At 51.2% G+C, this 17,843-nt stretch overlaps 1 protein-coding gene across 2 annotated transcripts; it reads left to right on the top strand.

Annotated features, from left to right (window-relative positions):
• The first annotated feature begins 874 nt into the window (after positions 1–874).
• FAM107A (family with sequence similarity 107 member A) lies at positions 875–17,680 on the top strand. 2 transcript variants are annotated; one of them, XM_072347384.1, is made up of 5 exons: positions 875–1,503; positions 6,895–6,958; positions 12,728–12,902; positions 14,453–14,609; positions 14,923–17,680. In XM_072347384.1, exons 1-5 carry the CDS (start codon positions 1,480–1,482, stop codon positions 15,028–15,030), a joined length of 528 nt encoding a protein of 175 aa, XP_072203485.1. In that variant the 5' UTR covers positions 875–1,479; the 3' UTR covers positions 15,031–17,680. The 2 variants fall into 2 exon arrangements, with proteins under 2 accessions (XP_072203485.1, XP_072203486.1); XM_072347385.1 differs by lacking the exons at positions 875–1,503; positions 6,895–6,958 and adding an exon at positions 7,404–7,940.
• The last annotated feature ends 163 nt before the right edge of the window (positions 17,681–17,843 follow it).

Consider the following 17,843-nt stretch of genomic DNA (forward strand, 5'->3'; position numbering starts at 1 on the left):
CCACTGTTACAGCAATATACATGGCTGTCCCCTGCCCGCATGCATAGGGATGCTCTGGCCCCAGTGGTCTTTCACTGCCATCGCAGAGGAATTCCCTGCTAGCTGTAGTATTTTATCCAAGCTTATCCTCCTGCACTTAGTGTGCACCTGACCACGCTGTGGGAAGCCCCTGCCATACATCGATCCCTAAATCTGCTGCAGCAGCAGCCGTTAATCCTGGGCTCTGAATCACCCACACGGCAGCAGCAGTGAGCACCAGCACAGCGCAGCAGACACAACAGCCCTCGCGCCACACACCCCACTGCACCGCCAGCAGAAATATGCCAACTATTTTAAGCCCCCTCAGAGGATCTGGATTCGCTTGTAAGCCAAACTGAAAACAGCCTGGGACCCGTAAAGGCTGTTGCAAAGGGGAAAGCAGCACCTAGTAGCAGCTACAGTGGGGAAAACAACCATCCCCGCTTGCAACGCGCATTGTTTTGGCTTTACACCAGAAGCCTTTCTAAAGGAAATGTATGTCTCAGTATGCTAAAGGCAGCTATAAAGAGCACTGAGCTCATCACTGAGTGTTAGAGGTACACGCAGTTTTGGATCAACAGGGAGAGCTGAAGTGCAGCTCCTGTGTGACCCCACTGTGCAGCCAGAGCTCCGAAGAGCCCTTCCTCCCCAACTTACTGCAGCCTGCAAAATAAATCAAAATTCCCACAGTGTACTGGGAGTCGTAAATACGGCTTTAAGTGCCATGATTATTTAGCAAATTGAATTTGCTTATTAAGGGTGACGGCTGCAGGGACAGCAAACCCCACATGAGGTTGTTTTTCCATCTCCCCGCTGTTTCAGAAGGTGCAGAGATGTGGATGGTTCCTACCTGGGTGAGCACATTCAGTCGCAGTACCGTGTTCCCAACTCGCTCAGCCCTGAGCCCTGCCCAGAGCAGTGGCTGCAGCCCCCAGGAACATCCACAGGATCAGATCTGCAAAATCCAGCACTGCTGCACAGCCGGGACTCAGGGGCTGTCCTGCCTTATTTTGGGGTACCGATTTATTTCAGCAAAGCACCAGAGAACAAGCCAGGAAGGATGCCACAAGCGAGGACTGCTGGGTGCCGGGGCCCCGCGGCCGAGCGAATCCGCGTCCTGTGACATCTTGCCCTGTCAAGTGCAATTACTGTAATCTTCCACAGCCTCTCAAAATACGGAGCCCGGCTTAGAAACCGGGCATCCGCAGCATGAAAGCTGCCTTTGTGCCCGGGCAGAGCCTGGGCGCGCGCCAGCCGTGAGGTGCACGAAGAAAATGAGTTCTCCACGTGCTGGGAGAAGGGAGGAGAAGGGAACCCTCCCGACCGGCCCCACTGCAAACGGGCTGGAGCTCACCCACCTCTCCCCGTGGGGACAGTGGGGGCACTGGGAGCTGCACGGCCACCAGAACCCACAGGCATAGCAGGGACGGTGCCAGTGGGGCACAGCCAAAGTCCTGAACAATGGGAGGAGCTCATGGGAAGAAGGTACGTGGGTACGGGATGGCGTGGGGGGTTTGGGGAGAGGGCACTGTTTGCTCACATGGGGCTTGTTTTGCTCGCTGTGTGCTACAGGTGATGACAGCAGAAGGGGATTATAGTGGGACTGAGCTGCTCTTAAGTAGTGCCACCTGATGGGTTCAGTGTGGGGCCCTGCTGGGCCTTTGGGGACAGCAAGGAGGGGATGGTGAGAAATGTCAGCCTTGCAGAGCAAGCCCCAGCAATCAGCTTGCACCCAGCTTCAGTCCCTGCTCCCACACCACTTCCTTGCTCCTAACTGATGGAAGCCAGGGCAAGCCACCACCCTCAGCATTAGGAGAGCAGCCATAGAGCTCTAAAGAGAGTGGTGCTGAGGGGTCCTGATGCACACAGATGTGCTGGAGGTGGCTGTGCTGTGGATGTCATTGGGTGTCACTTTGCCTGGAGATATGTCACCACCGTGCAGTTGGGCCGCCCTGCTCTGGTGTCAGCTCTTCTATAGCTCCCCTCCCAGCTCCATCCAGTAAGTCAGGAAAAACAGAAGGGCTGTCTGAGTTCTTGACCTGCATAAAGCTGCTCAGATTACAGAATACTTTAAGAATGCATTTTCAATTTGTCAGGAGCAATACCGGGAAGGTCCTCCTGCTTTCCCCCTGTCTAGCTTCAAGCAGCTTGTGGTATCCTAAAGGCTTCAAGGAATCCAAACATCTGCTCCCTCCTTTCACCCTCTATCAGAAAGTTAAAATGAAATTTAATGAAAATCCCTCCAAAAAGAGCTGGGCTAGGACCCCAATTACACGCAAATAGCACCCAGTGACCCAAAACTGGCACCTGATCTTCATCCAGGCCTTGGCACATGTGCACAGCATTACAAAGGCTGGGGCAATAAGCTGGTTAGGTCAGCCTTGGCTCAGAACTTAGTGCTCCCACCCATCCGTGCCATCCTCTTGATGGCTCTGGGGCAGCTTTGCTGCCGCTCCCTCTCCAAGCAGAGCGGTGCCAGCAGGGTTTGCGACTCAGTGCTTTAACTGAGGGGCAGGGAGGGTACATGGGGTGGGCAGTAGAGCTCTGCTTCCCCCACAGCCCCTGCAAGAAAGCAGGGCACTGCTGGGCATAGCTCTGAGGGAACATGGGGGCAGGATGAGGGCTCTGCATTGCATGCCAGTGCTGCCTGTCAGCAGTCTCAGCCAAGCCCCTGCCAGGCTCAGAGCAGAGCAGCATCCAAGGGTCGGCAGCGGGGATGTGGAGTGCAAGGCAATGCCCTGCTCCACAACAAAAGGGGCTGGAAAGGCTGCCAGTGGGGCTCCAAGGTCATGGATGCTTTCAAAGGCTGCAGCTGCTCCCATAAACCTCCTCTGGCAGCAGCACTGACAGCAGGACATGGGGCTTTGCCCATAGCCCCATGCTGCAAGGCAAAGATCAGAGCCAGCTCAGGGTTCTCTGCTCACAGACCCTCACTGCTCGGCATAGCATGAGCCCCTCCTCACAACCCCAAAAGAAACCCTTCCAACAACCACATGAGCACAGCCTTCCCAAAAGCAGCAGCAGGGTTTGAACCGCAGCCGTTTCCCCAGGGAAAGTTCTTCTGTCCCCAAATTCCCAAGAGTGTCACTTTACACTGATGTCAGATGAGCTGAGATTAGGAAGCTTTGCTCTGCTGCTGAGTGAACACAACAAGAGGCAGCATGCCAGTGCTGGGGATGGCCCTTGTTCAGCACAGCAGCACCTGGTGCCCACACTGAGTTCCTCCATGGGAATGGGACAGGCAGCCAGGACTGAGCACTGAGCAGTGTGACCAGCCACAGGCAGGTGAGACCCAAAGCAACCTCACCCCATGGGCACACGGCTGGCACCGCACTCAGCACCATCTGCAGAACCCATCTGACAAGGAGCAGTGGTGCAATGCCAGGGCAATGTTAAAAGGAGATTTTAGAAGTCCATAGTGTTAGATGAAAGCTTCACTGGATGAAAAAGCTGGCTCTTGCCATTCAAGAGCTTGGAAACCCTTATCCTAGCTACAAAAATCCTGGGCGCCTATATTGGAAAGTGCAGGATGGAATAAGGCAAACAAGAGGCACTGTGTCTGCGGCTGGCAGAAGAGAGGCGATGGGAAGGGAAAGGGCTGCTCCATGCCAGGGCTGCAGAGCACACAGAGGAAATGGCCACAGCAGGGCCAGCGTGGTGCCATCCTGGCACAGTGAAACCAATCATACTAGGCTGAAGCGGCAGCCCCACGACATGGTTTTGTGGCAATGGCCCCGGGAGCACATCCAAACCCAAATGGCAATTGGGATCCACATTGCTCCCATGTCCTGAAGCAATGTGCCCAATGCACCTGCAGGGAAAGTGTGGAGATCACTGCAGGGCCACGCAGCAGCTGCCAGGTTGGGGATGGCTCAGTGGTCCCCAAATAGAAATGAACTAATGCAATTAAAGGCTTCGCTGCTTTGCTGCTCCCTCTGCTCCAGGGGTTCACTCCAATGCACCTGCTGCCTTCACAAAACCCATTCCCTAGTGGGGATGCTACACAGTTCTGATGCCTCCTCCATGTGCAGCCAAACCTCCTCCCTTGCAGCCCTTTCCCTCCTGCCCTGCTCCTTATAAACCCATTTTCCCTACTTTCATGCAGTCTCTTTATGTGACACTGAGTTCCCAGGCTGTTGGCGCAGTGCATGGAATAAATGCTGTCCCTATCACTCATGTGCCACAAGCCTCACTTTCTGCAAAGCTCATCCTTCAAGGCCCTTCAGTGTTCCCTAATGGTCTCTCTGCAGCATGACAGCAATTTGTTCTGCAGCTGCCAGAGCCCTTTGTGCCACTGAGTGATGCTCTTCCCATGCAGGCAACGGCATCCCTAGAAATAGCAGAAATAGCATCAGCACTACCAAACCTACTGTGCCGGGTGGAAACAAGCTCCTGGGACAGGCTAAAATCATGGCTCACCCACTGCTAACAATGCTCGGGTGGGTGAAGCTGATATTGCCAACATTGTGCAGGGTGAGAACTGGGCTCAGCCCATCAGCAGCACTGAAGTTGGTCCCCTGCAGGAGGGCTGCGTTTGCCGCCCAGCCTCCAGCAATGATTGTGACAAAGCCAGGCAGAGGTCAGCATGGTGCTCATCCGTGTCAAATGGCGTTGTCTTTATGAATAAAAGACAACTTTCTGAATAAAAGCACTACGTGAAGCATTAGCAATTTTCCACTTGACTCGACACAGAGTGGCCACCGGCCCAGCACACCCCTGGAGCTGCATGGGCACAGCAGGACACAGCCCGGCCCCCTCCTGCATGCCCAAAGCCACAGACTGAGAGTGCCTGGCACCCCCAAGGCGGCTGCTTGATCCCAGCCAAAGAAATGCTGCAGATTTGTGGAGGTCAAAACAACAGTGAATGAAACATAACACCAAGAATTCGATCTTTCTTAAAGCTCTTTGCAACATGATAGTGAGAATGACCGTGGCCAGGGAAAAGGAGTAACACAAGTTCAGGGTGGTGAACCCAAGCACCTGCAGGCAGGTGTGTGCCCACCTGGAGAAGGGAGCAGGGTTAGGGTGCATCCTGCACCACCCCGAAGCAACACTGGGTCCCTGTGACGGGCTGTCAGGCTGCAGCACAGGGATCCTGCACGGCAGCCCCATCCCTCTGCACGATGCCACAGCTGGTCCCAACTGCAAAACAGCGCTGTGCCACTGTGAGGTGGGCAGAGATTGGGCAGAGCCAAACTCTTCACCAAGCATCACTGCAATGCTGAGACAGAAGAGCCCAAACCACAGCAAATGGGGGGCAGAGGCCATGCTATGTTGGGACACTTAGCCCATTTTCTCTGTGTTTCTCCTTAATAAGCAAGTGGGATCATCTCAGCAAGCATGTGCACCAGCTTGGCAAGGATTGCAACAGCAAACAATCAGCCCAGCAGATTGCTGTGAGTTTACATCACAGATGGGAAAAAGTCTCACTAATCCTCAGAAGTTTCTTCCAGTGGATGATTTCACCGAGGTCTGGATCGTTCCCAGCTGCTGCAAATGAGCACAGATTGAGCAGAATTCAGCAATAATCCGTGAGATTTGGGCGACAGCTTATACAACCTCCCTGTCCAGGAGCGTGTCAGTAACATTTTCACATGGAGCACTGTGGGCACTGAGCAGAGGTGTTTGGTGCTTATAGAATGAAGCTATAAGATGCAATGTGGATAACCTCTAAATCTCACATACTGTGGCTTCATCACACACAGAAGTGCTGGCTTTGGTCTGGCAGCAAGTTGCAGGTCATCACAACTTCCTTCAAAGCCTCTGGGCTGAGCAATAATTCAATCAACAGATACATTGGCTGTAGCTCACCAGGTTGCAGCTTGTGGCCAAGCTCTGGAGCACCCTGACCCACAAGCTGGGCAACCTCCAGCCCTGCTGCTGCTTCTTCAGGGCAGACTCAGATCAGCTCTCAGTCTGGGTGGCATTTCGCCCACGCTAATACCTCTTTATCACCACCATCTGACTGTAGCAATTTCTTGCTTCATTCATTAGCTCAGACTTCGGTTACTGTGCAAGATCAATGCTGTGGTGCTGCACCTTAATGGCACTTGTATCCATCTTACTGGGTCTGAGGCCACCCTCCACTCCCTTTCCAAGATGACAGTTCTTTTCTCTAACTGGTTTCAGCACAGCACAAACATGATCCCAAATCACCAACCATCCAGCTATCAGAGCACCCACATGCAGGACCACTGATCAATAGTTTGTTCAGGGTCGATGGCCTCAAGCTTCAGGATCTGGAGCTGGAGAGCAGGATTCCTGCCCAGGGCCAGAAGCTGAAGGCAGCCTACACCTGACGAAATGCCTCCATAATGCAGGAGCTCTTTGACATGCACTGGAGTCACAGAATCATAGAATCATGAAGTTTGGAAAAAAACATTGAGATTATCTGATCCAACCATCAGCATTGTGCCCACTAATGTCCCTAATGTCAGGGGTGATGCACTGAAATATGGGGAGTAACAGCTCAATAAAATACAAAGTGAGGCTACCTACTATTTATATTGCTTTACTGCGTTTAAACCCACTGACTGCCTTGAACTGGTCACCACCACAGTTCCCATTGCATTTGTCCAGGGTTGGGAACCTGAGCAAAGCTGGCAGCAGTGCTTCCTCCCACCCAGGGCTGGGAGTAGAGGTTTAATAGCAACACAGCCCAGCAGGGCCAGAGGAGCTGAACACTCCATGATTTAAAGCCTGGCATGGCACTGAGCACTGTGGCTGTTCGGTGACATGCTAGAGCCGTGTCAGAGAGGTGCTGGAGTGATGTCAGATGTCAGAGAGATGCCAGAACCACCAGCTGTCCATCTCACCCTCTGTTATAGGGCAATACCTGCACAGTCCTTGCCCATTCCCTCCTCTCTTCTCTTCTAGAAGGAATATTCCCTTCAGCCCCGGTGTGCCGGCAGCAGCGGGAGGCCCAAAGGCAGCAGTTCAGGTGAGTGAGGATCTGCAGGGTGAGCAGGGAGGAATCCAGCATCACCAAGCCCTTGGCTGCAAAACACAGCTGGGATGGGGCATGGAGAAGAGCAAAATGTAGACAGGTGGAAATGAGGGAATGAGGACCCTGGCCTCTCCTCATGGGGTTGGGAGCATCCTTCACCACAACAGGCAGCGCCCCCACTTTCTTAATCCCTTCTGTCTGAATGGAAATGGCTTTACCCCATCCCTGCCCACCTCCCAGGACCAGCAAGCATCTGCAAGCATGGCATGAGACAACGGCACTATCAGCACCCACCAAGAGCCCGAAGGGGCTGCTGGGTCACTTCCACTCCTCCTCCCTTCTCCATCTCTGCATCCCCAGGTGCCAGGACAGCCCCTGGGCACAGGGCCAGGCTGCTCCCACCCTGCACTCCCCCCATGCCCTTGCCCCCAGGACGGCGCGGTGCTGGCGCAGTGGTGTCGCAACGTGCTGGGAACGATCACGATAACACGAACGGTTGCCCTGGTGCCGGGCTTTGCTGTTGCAGTGCTTTGCTAAAGAGAGTGGGCGTGCGGCTTCCTCTGGGCCGATCTGATTTCCCCGGGAGCGTGGTTTAAGGCACACTCAGGAGAAATCGCCCTCTGTGGAGCAGGGGCACAACCCCTCAGTGGCTGCGCACATCAACAGCTCTTCTCTTTGAGGGGTGAGAAAACCCACCGGCTTATTCATTTTCTGGGGAAACATCAGCCAGCAGTGAAGAGCAAAGGGAGCAACTTTTGGGGTCTACAGGGTCCCTGTGGGGCAGCAGGGAGGTGGCATCCATGTGAGCCTCCATCCTTGCCCCGCTGAAGAGACCAGGCAGGAGCTGGGGAGCCTCACAGACCCAAAGGCCAGCAGAGCAAGCACAGAAGGCAGAAGCGGCCGCCTGGCCCCATGTCATGGGACACGGGGCAGCACGGGGCCCCTGGGCTCCCCAGAGGCACACTGCAGAAATCAGGTAAGCACAGGGCCCCCGCATCCTTGTGTCCCCACGTCCCCATATCCCCTCCCTGTCTTGGGCAGAGGCTGCTGAGCCCCATGGGGTTCTGCACTGCAACTCTATTTGCGCACAGGTGTCTCTGGACCCTGCTTTAAGTTTAGTTTGGGATATATTAGGTTTCCGTAGCACTTCAGTGCTGCCTAGAAAACAGACCCATATCCCACATGATATTCCCTAAACCAACACAAGGCACAATTTAATGTTCTTGGAGAGGAGTTAGGTGGGACAGGGGGTACTGCTGGTGTAGCTGCGGCTCAATGGGAAATGATTTTCTCTGCATTTCAGAAAATCCCTTTGAGCTACCTTAAAACATTCATTAATGATTGATGCGTGTCTCCACATAGGGAAAGGCGCACAGCAAATATTTGATGATCTATTAAAAATAAGTTTGTGATTAGCAAGGACTGCTGAGCATCTGTCACTGCTTAACAAAACGAATCTGGTTGCTCCACATGCTGCTCAGAGGGCAGGCGTCCCTGGTAATTGTTAACAGAGGGATCCCGGCCCCAGAACCTTGCTTATCACAGTCCAAGGTGGTTAAATGAAATCATTAACCAACATGCCAACCCTCAGCTAGAGGACAGGGCAGGGCAGAGACCTGCAGGCACCATTGTGATTCTTTCCCTTTCCGACCCCACGACCCCATAGGGTTTCTGACTTTCGGCACCCACTGCTCTGAGGAGCGACCCCATGGCTGGGACACGTTTCCCACAGCAGCCACATCAAATTACATTTGCCTCATTGCATTATAAATACCAGAATTCGGCCTGCTCAATTATTTAAAACCCTAGATTAAAAGCAGACAAAGGCTCTTTGCTTCCATTCCGGACCACGCGTATCACTGATCGATGACGCGGCTGTCCGGTGACAAGCAAAAGGAGTGTGCCAGGCCCCTGGGACACAACACTGCCGAGCTGCTGATGCAGCACGATGGAGGGATGCTGAGGAAGTTTTGCCTGGAGTTTCATTTTAAAAAATCACTGATTTCAGGTGAGATGAGGCCTTTAAAATCACATTATTACACAGCTCTGATTAATTGCGCAAGTAGCTTCAAACCTGCTTGGGCAACCTGTGTTGAGTATGGTAGTTTGCAGTCTCCTTCCCTGTGGGATGTGTGTGCCCAGCTCCGTTCAGCAGCCCACTGTTAAACTGCTGCTTTCCAGAGAATATGTATTCACAAACCAACACCAGGCACTCAGAAACCAGAGGCTTTTCTCCCATTGGCCACTTCTGCCCACAAAACCTCAACTCAGTGGCCTTACCAACCCAGAGCCAGGGCTGTGAGCTGTAGGTCTGCATTTTGGTTGGCTATTCAAAACAATTTCTTCTCAGAAATAGTGGCGATGTACTGGCACATACTGCCCAGGGAGTGGGGGGTCATTGTCCCTGGAGGTGTTCAAGGACCATGGAGATGTGGCGCTGAGGGATGTGGTTATGGGCATGGTGGGGCTGGGTTGGTGGTTGGTCTTGGTGATCTTAGTGGTCTTCTCCAATCTTAATGATTCCATGATTCTATGACTGTGATTCTCTCGTTGCATCTCTCCCTCCAAGCCCCAGGTTACACAGAGCAGTGCCCCAGCTGCCATTCCCACAGCAAAGCCCTCTGTCCATTTGTACAGGAATGACATTTCACGGAGGTTTCATTCTCTGCCCACAAAGGGACTCCCACAAAATATTTTTAACAGGAGCAGTTTGATCATTTCCTGCAGTTACTGAACAACCTCTCCCCAGGTGCTCCTGTTGGGAAATCAGTTCTCTGCAGAAATAAAAGTCTGACAACACTTAGACTGAAAACACTCCGTTTTCCTTCCGATCCTTTTAGCACTTTCCCCTCAGAAAGGGCAGCTGGAGCTGGGCAGCCATAGCAGCACCCCACTTACCTGCCCAACCAGCCCTATAATCCCCTTACAGCATTCCTGGGGATTATTTTCATCCCAGCAGTGGGAGCAGCGCAGGCTGCGTGGCTGCTGTGCGAAGGGACAGCCCCGTATACAGGGACACAGTTGTGAAACTCAATGTAAACTCTGCACAGGGCACCTCCTGCAGCCCCAAGGCAGTTCAGGTCATTCCGAAACTGACTTTCTTCATCTCAAAAGACCGGGGCTGAGCAATTTGGGCAAGCATTGCAGACTAGCAATTTTACCAAAACTCCCCCAGGATTTATACGGATTTCTAGGAATTTGAGCTTTGCTTGAAGTCAGAGCAGACCAAGCTATTAAAAAGTCATTTTTCTCCTTCAAGCAGCCCTGTGCCAAGGCGGGGGCAGTAGGTCTCCTGCACCCCTGAGAGCTGAGCCCCCCCAGAGGATTTTCCCATGGGGCAGAGGAAGGCAGGGAGCTCATCCCAATACCCACCAGCAGCCTCAGCCCCTCAGTCCAGGCACTCCTGCTCTGTGTGCACACAGAAATCAAACGGAAATGTAGCTTTCCTAGAGAGCCTCAGGCTTCTAGAAACACGGAAAGGGAAAATATTTAAGAGCAAGCAAAAGGCTGAATGTGTTGAAGCAAACACGGCTACTTTTGAAAAGCAACAGTCCAAAGCAGATCTTTCTGAAAGGTCACACTGTCTTTCTGAGCACAGCTGAGGCTGTCAGAATGCACATGCATTTCTTTGTTTATATCTTGCCAAGAACAATATAAAACTGCCTGGCACCTATGGCTGATTTATGGCGGTGGCCCAGGAGGTGCCAGAGCTGACGTTTGTTCATTGATCTATGGTGGAATCATGCAAAACCAGACATCCTGCTGTAAATCCTCCGCAGAGACCTGCCCTGATTTACACTGCTGGCACTATAAATAATGACAAAATGCAGCCTGATAGCAGTCTGTCTCCCTATACATGGGCATGAATTAGACTGTGTCTTGAAGATGACAGATCTACTGCAAAAGAAGCACTATGCCCAGGCTCCCTCTCTGCCAGCCTGTAGCAGAAAGGATGCCCCGTCCTTACTCCCAGCATAACCCCAAGCAGTGCTCCGGGCCTCATTTTTCTTTTTACCCTCAATGCAAATGCAGACATTCCTTGAATTGCTCCACATGAACATCTTGGGAAGATTTAAAGTGGGGTTCCTGTCAAGAGGTTTGTGGTTCCTTCCCAGATCACCTCCTGTAGCACAGCCAGCCAGCAGTGCTCCTATTGAAAACACCCAGCACTCTTTGAAGTTCCTTGTTTTGTTTGCAGAATAAAGCTACCGCTTTGCCATGGGAAAGGGGAGCTCACCCATTTCACTGACACCAAAACAACCCTTTGCTTCTGAACCTTCTTTTCTTGCCTTTTGCTCACCTCTCTCCCCACGGAAAACAAGACCCCCAGAAAAGGGACAAAGTAGAATTAGGGACTCCAGCAATGTTACCCCAGTGAACACCCGATGCACTTTCCACTGTTCCAAAACCAGCTTTCATTGAGCAGCAATCCGTCATCAAACCATGCTGCCTTCACCCCCACGCGCCCCACTGGCAGAGCAAGGCACAGCCTCAGCACTCGGCTCCTTCACCCACCAACAGCACCTGCCACCCTGGAAGAAAACAGCCTGGTACAGGAAACCTCTGCTTCCAGCTTCCCCACGCCCTTTGAATATGTACCGAACTATTCACCCCAATTACACTCTTAACGGGCTCCAATCTGTTTTCCTTTGTTCCCAGAGCAGCAGGGCACTGCCCACATTAACATTCAATGAGAAGTTGTTTGATACTGAATCATTTCTTCAGCAGTATGATTTCTTACACAATTCTGTTTGATTGCAATCCACTTTACATTCGCAGAGTACTTACTGCCTAAGAAAGAATGACCTAGCCTGCTTTCACTTGCTTTTTTTTTTTTTTCCTTTTCATTTTATTGATTTCTCTTTTAAAAGGATTTTATTCCTTTTGTACATGAGACTGCGATAAGAGAGGGAGACAGCATTACTGAACAAAAGCTGTTTTCTTTACTGCTCCATCAACCCGTAAGCCCTCCCATTAGGTACCCCAAAATACTGTAATAACAGAGCACTTGGAGCTGCCTACACACTTTTTCTGGTACTTTTTGTTCTTGCCACTGAACTCCCAGATTCATTGAGTGAGTCCTCAGGAATGAATGGCTCTTCCCAGTCCCTGATGAGGCCATGCCCTGGCATAATTGCAGCCAGCACAACTGCACTTTGCACATAAAGTGCAGCCCACAGCATGCATCTTGTCTTAAAATCTGTGCTTTGCACTCCTTTTGTGTGGGGGTTTTTGTAAAGGTGAGATGTAGAGCACTTGGGAAACGGCAGCATTGATCCTGCCCTGCAGTCTGCCTGAAATCCAACACGCCACCGCTTAGAAAAGAGTAGGCCCTTGTTCTTATATGCAGAACACACAAATTATTACAGCGTGATCCTGGGCTGCACGTGTGAATTATGCTTTCCTCGGCACTGGGATGAATCCTGACTTTTAGGGCAGCAGAACATCAGCAAAACCCAATGCTGATGAGAGGTGTCAGCCACAGCAGCACTTCCCAGGACCCCCAAGTCCTGCAGCTCCAGCCCTGCTCCCGCTGTTAGCAATGGCTCAGCTAACTAATGTTAATTAGCCCTTGGCACCGACCGCTGCAGCCACTGAAGCAAGTGGCTGGCAAGTCACTTAGAAGTGATCTAATTAATACGTGTCTCTCCAAAGGGAATATTTGCTAAAGGTGCACCAAGAAACTGCTCTCACCCAGGGAGCAGAGCACAGCTGGGCTCCCACTGGTGCACCCCACCCACCAACTCCTCTCTTGTCTTCCAGCATCGATGTACACAGAAATACAGCAGGAGCACCGTGACAGCAGGAGCATCCTGACTCAGCCGGACTACATAGATGGGAACCCAGACTTGATCAAACCTAAAAAGCTTCTCAACCCTGTCAAAGCCTCCAAGAGCCACCAGGAGCTGCACAGAGAGCTGCTGATGAACCACAAGAGGTGAGGGGAGGTCACAGCAGTGTGGAGCCTGGCACCAACACCAGCACCAGCACCACCTGTGGTTGGAGGGAGGGATAAACCCTGCCACTTGCACACAGACATGGGGTACAACCCACCAAACACTCTTCTCTGATGCAACAGATTATTTTCAAACATTTCCAAAATGCCTTAAAAAAAAGCACTTTGATACAGCCACACTTTGATCTCTAATCAAAAAGGAGCAGAGCCTCTGTTCAAAACAACTGTGCTCATCACCAGGGTCAGGCACAGGTGTTAATTCAGCCAACAACAACCCTGCCAGCAGAGTTCATTGCTCAGTACTGACACTGCCCAGAAGCAGGAGAATTACAGGGACTGTGCCCAGGCCATTCGCCAGCACTGATGCAATCATCTGAACCAGGCAGATATTCCTAAGCACACTAACATGGTTAAAGCCTCCTTGGCCAGGATCTCCTGGCACAATCAATCCTATCATCTCCTGAGCAGGTTTAGGGCAGCCAGCAAGTTGGTACAGTGCTTCCAGAGGGAAGGAGGAACTGCATCTATATGCAACCCTAAGTCACCTGCAAATCCGGCAGCTTTGCTGTTTGCTGCATGTTCATACTGAGGGGAGGAGAGAGGAGGATCTGTGCTTGCTCCCATTTCTGCTTTCTCCCTTAGGCAGAAGCAGAAAGCAATTCACATCTTGTGCAACAAAACTTTATCTTAGTCAACACCTCTGGGTACTAACAGGGCAGGCTGATTAAATCCTGGAGCAGTAACAAATTCAAAGGCAACGCTGCAAACTCTGTGTCTCCAGCAAGCCACAGCAGGCTTTACTTTCTGTCAAGCCCAGGGCCTGTCTGCCACAGAAACCCTCATGTTACAACACCTCTCCTCCAAATATTTCCCTGGGATTTCCCATACCCTCAGCCTGCCGACTCCAGTGAATGTTCAGCCCCCAGCAGTGAGGTCAGGCTCTGGTGGCAGCTATGTGACCTTCAGCTCCTCCTCACAAACACGACCTTAGCCAACTACTTCTGTGACTTCTTCCAAAATCATTTACGTTCCAGTTGCTATTAGAGGATAACCTATTTGAAAGCTGCCTTGATCTCTGCTTCATAACTTCTTGTTCAGCAACACAAAACGGTGGCTGCAATGATGTCTGCCCAGAAGTCAGCAAAAGTTTGTTGACACGCGCAGCCACGTACATGTATTTAGGGGGTAGAAGCGAGTATGCAGGTGGCTGGGGTCAGCTGCAGGAGATAAACATTAGTACTTAAACCGATGCACAGCAGGGATCGCAAGCCCTCAGCTCTGGAGCAAGCCGAACTGCCAGGACAATTACTGCAGTTCAATGACTACCCCTGCTGGTGGAAAAAAATCTTCATTATTATAAATTCCCTCAGTGGCACTTGAGCTGTCACTGTAGGACGGCCCATTTCCCTTTCTGCACAGAAAGGCACAGCACATCAGTGCGGCAGCATTTGGGAAGGAGGGTCTGGGGGCTGCCAGGCAGGCAGGGGGAAGGTGGGTGAGCAGCTCTTCATTTGTCTGCTTTTGGTCCACAGAGGCTTGAGTATAGACAGCAAGCCAGAGTTGCAGAGGGTGCTTGAACACCGACGGCGAAACCAGGTGCTCAGGCAGAAGAAGGAAGAGGAAGAGGCCAAGAAGTTGCAGTCTCCCTTTGAAAAAGAGCTACTGAAGAGGCACCAGCGGCTGGATCAGGTAGGATCAGGCTGTCAGCCATCCCCAGGTTGTTCTAACCACCCAGAGAAACTGCTCTTCAGATGAAGCAACCCCTGCTTGCCTAGTGGAGATGTTCCTCCCTAGGGAGAAAGCCAAGTGTGCTGGTGTACCTGGAAAAGAGACTGATGGTGAACACAGCTTTGGAAAAAGAGAGCACCAATGTGCAGCACAAAATTAATCAGTTCTGGACGATAACTAGACATGCAGCAGTAACGAACCCAGGGTTTCAAGGTAGATAATGCACTTTTGTTCTTTAGAAAGTACAGATAACAATGACTTGTCTTTATTACAGCTGGAGAAAGAGCAGGAGAAGCAGGAAGACCATGCACCAGAATTCATTAAAGTCAAAGAGAATCTGAGAAGAACATCAACGGTGACTGGGGAAGAAAAAGCAGTGTAGCTTCTGCCAAAACCCAGCGGGGATCCTACCAAGGCTGATGTCTCTGTACATGGTGGACACTCACAGCCACATCTTTGGGGCTACTCATGTCATTAACACTTGCTCCAGTAGAAGGCACAAAAAAGGTTTTCCCATCCCAGGAAGGTCTCATGATCAAAAAAGTGCAGTATTTACTGAAGAGGCCCTCAGAGGAGGTGGTGCAGAGCGAAGCGATGTCCCTTTCCTCCCCAGTTGTGGGAGCACACTAACATCCAGCTAACTTCTGGTTAACCCTCATGATGTGGCCAAGGTGTGAGCCAGGGCAGTCAGCAGAGGGATGGTCATTGCCACGGGCTGGGGAACCTGCATCCCCTGGAGGTGGGCTCACCAAGCAGGGCAGCAGGGGAGTGGCTGCAGCTCCGGAAATCTCCTGGCAAACCAGCATGGTGACTAAAAGGACAATCTGCGTATCACTGGGAACAGCCCAAAGGTTACTGGCACTGCAGAACCGCACAAGACAAACAGTGCTATCACACTGCAAGAAAAATCAACTCCTGAGTGCCCACACCAGCTCAGCATTGGGAGGCCAGGTGCCACGTATTCTTCACGAGCATCTTTAAGCTGCATTTCAAACCTGTTTGTAAATAGCTGTTGAGCTGTTTGCTCTGTTCCATGCTTAGGCAGAAAATACACAGAACTTCCCATGAAAGCCCCAGGTGAGAGGCTCCATGCAGGAATCTGTGCGCTCAGCACAGGTATGAGCAAAAGTGTGCAGTGAGCAGTCAGCAGGCTCCTGTGGATCTGGCAGAGAGGAGCAGAGATGAACTGCTTTGTGCCTCTCTGCTGAGCCTCAGCCCCTCACCTTGGACATGTGCAACTACAGCAGCCAGCAAAACCTGCCCTGTGATGCCATGCTGGTGTAAGGATGCTGGCAGGGGTCACAGATGGCACCAGCATGTGTTGTGGGCTACAGGGCATGGAGGTACTGCTGCAAAGCTGCTTCTCGGCATTTCTCATCCCTTCTTCCAGAGGCCAGTGCTGTCTCAATCCAGTTGCCATGTTACAAAGGTACAAATCTTCTTGCTGCTGTCAGAGCAAAGCTGAGGTAGATGGTGTCTTTGCACCATGTATGAGATGTCTACGTGTAGAGCTAAAATTGCTCCTTCAGGTAGATCCCAGCTTCTCACTTCTCACACAGCCTTGCTACAAAGCCTCAATAGCAAAACACACTGACTGCCTTCAAACACTGGTTCTTAAACAGCAAGAATTAACAGGCATGGTCAGTTGGGAAGGTTTAATCTAGTTAAACAGTGTCCACCATCCACATGTTCAGTGGATCCATATGTGAATTAAGGGAAAGGGAGTGTTTATCACATCTTTATCAAGAAGTTACTAAACCATTTCCCAGTCCGTCTGGCCCAGAAGGGTGTTTCATTTCAGAGGATGCTGTTCAGCTTGGCAGATGAAGTAAAGCATCTGAGTCACACCATACATCAAGAGCAGCAGTGCAGGGATGGGGCCTCTGGACAGCACTGGGTCACAAAACCCCTGGCCTAGTCTCAGTCCTTGAGAGCATCGTCTCACAGCACCATCCCTGTGGCAGCTTTTAGCCTCTCACCCATCATGCTTATTCTAAAGAGACTGTTCCAGAAATCCAGTGCACGTGGTCCCTATGGGTTAAACAAGATCTGACAGGATTTGTTACATCTTTTCCCACCGTGAAGCTTTTCATATAGTTTGTAATTAAAACCATGAGGGAGAAGCAGCACTGAGCATTTATTCAGGCAGGAAAAAAAGCCAAATTTCTCTGAGAGAAAAATATTTTGCTAAGGATGCTTGTACTGAGCTGTACAGGATGCTTCATAATACCCCATCGATTATCAGTTTCGGTAACAAATCAGAACATACCGAGCTGTGTTTCTGTGAGCAGTTACGACACAGATCGAGTAACCTTGATCAAAGAGCTCCAAAAAATGAAGCAAATTAATTTGTAATTTTGCCACAGATGGAAATGCACTCCAGAAGAGACAATCTGTCACTCCATATGCACCGGTGAAATCAGCGCTATCGGTGCTCCTTGCCTGGGACAGGGGCACTTACAGAAGTCCTTGGGTGGGAAGCTGAGTGCTCAGTGCAGGTGGAGAACATTTGGCTGTTATCTTATTGAGTACCTGTAATAGCTGAAAAAAAATCAAGGTGTCTTCCTGTCACCTGGTGTCCACCAAGCATGGAGAGGGGTCTGGGATTGCTGAGTGGTGTCAGGTGTCTGGAAGGGAAAGGGGTGAGCGAATAGCACTGTCCTAGCACACACTATGTGAACAGCCCAAAGAAATCCTTCCATCTGCGGAGAAACAACAGAGTCTGAAACAGGCAGAGCAGAGAGGGCAGGACCCAACAGTGCAGGACCCCAGCAACCCTAGCCAACGATCCCAGCAAGAGATTATGGGATATCTTTGAGCATCCTTTCCTTTTAAATGAATTCCTGAATTTGGGGTCTACGCCCCTGTGTCCCTAGAACGTGCTCCTAAATAAACGTGGTGTATCCGGAAGATGCAGATGATCAGAATATTGACAGAAGACAATCTTTTGCACTGTGTATGTTGCCTATGTGCTGTACAGTTTCTATTGTGTTGGTGTTCATATATATAAACGCATGCTGTGCACTACTGTTAACTGCTCACACTGCTTAATGCGGACAGTTTTGAAGAAGCAAGCCATCAATCAGCCCACCCCCCATGCCCACAGCCACGTCCCTCAGTGCCACGTCTGCATCTTTATCACCTTAAGGAATGATGAGCCCAGCGCTCCCTGGGCACCTTGTGCCAATGCATTGT

The sequence above is a fragment of the Excalfactoria chinensis genome, chromosome 12, assembly GCF_039878825.1.
Source record: "Excalfactoria chinensis isolate bCotChi1 chromosome 12, bCotChi1.hap2, whole genome shotgun sequence".
Taxonomy (NCBI): Eukaryota; Metazoa; Chordata; class Aves; order Galliformes; family Phasianidae; genus Excalfactoria; species Excalfactoria chinensis.

What these genes read in the sequence shown, in the direction of transcription:
- FAM107A (XM_072347384.1), top strand. Translation starts at nt 1,480, where the DNA reads ATGGGAGGAGCTCATGGGAAGAAG. An exon ending in GCCCAAAGGCAGCAGTTCAG is followed by an intron (nt 6,959 to 12,727) that starts GTGAGTGAGGAT and finishes CTTGTCTTCCAG; the next exon opens with CATCGATGTACACAGAAATA. An exon ending in GGCACCAGCGGCTGGATCAG is followed by an intron (nt 14,610 to 14,922) that starts GTAGGATCAGGC and finishes TCTTTATTACAG; the next exon opens with CTGGAGAAAGAGCAGGAGAA.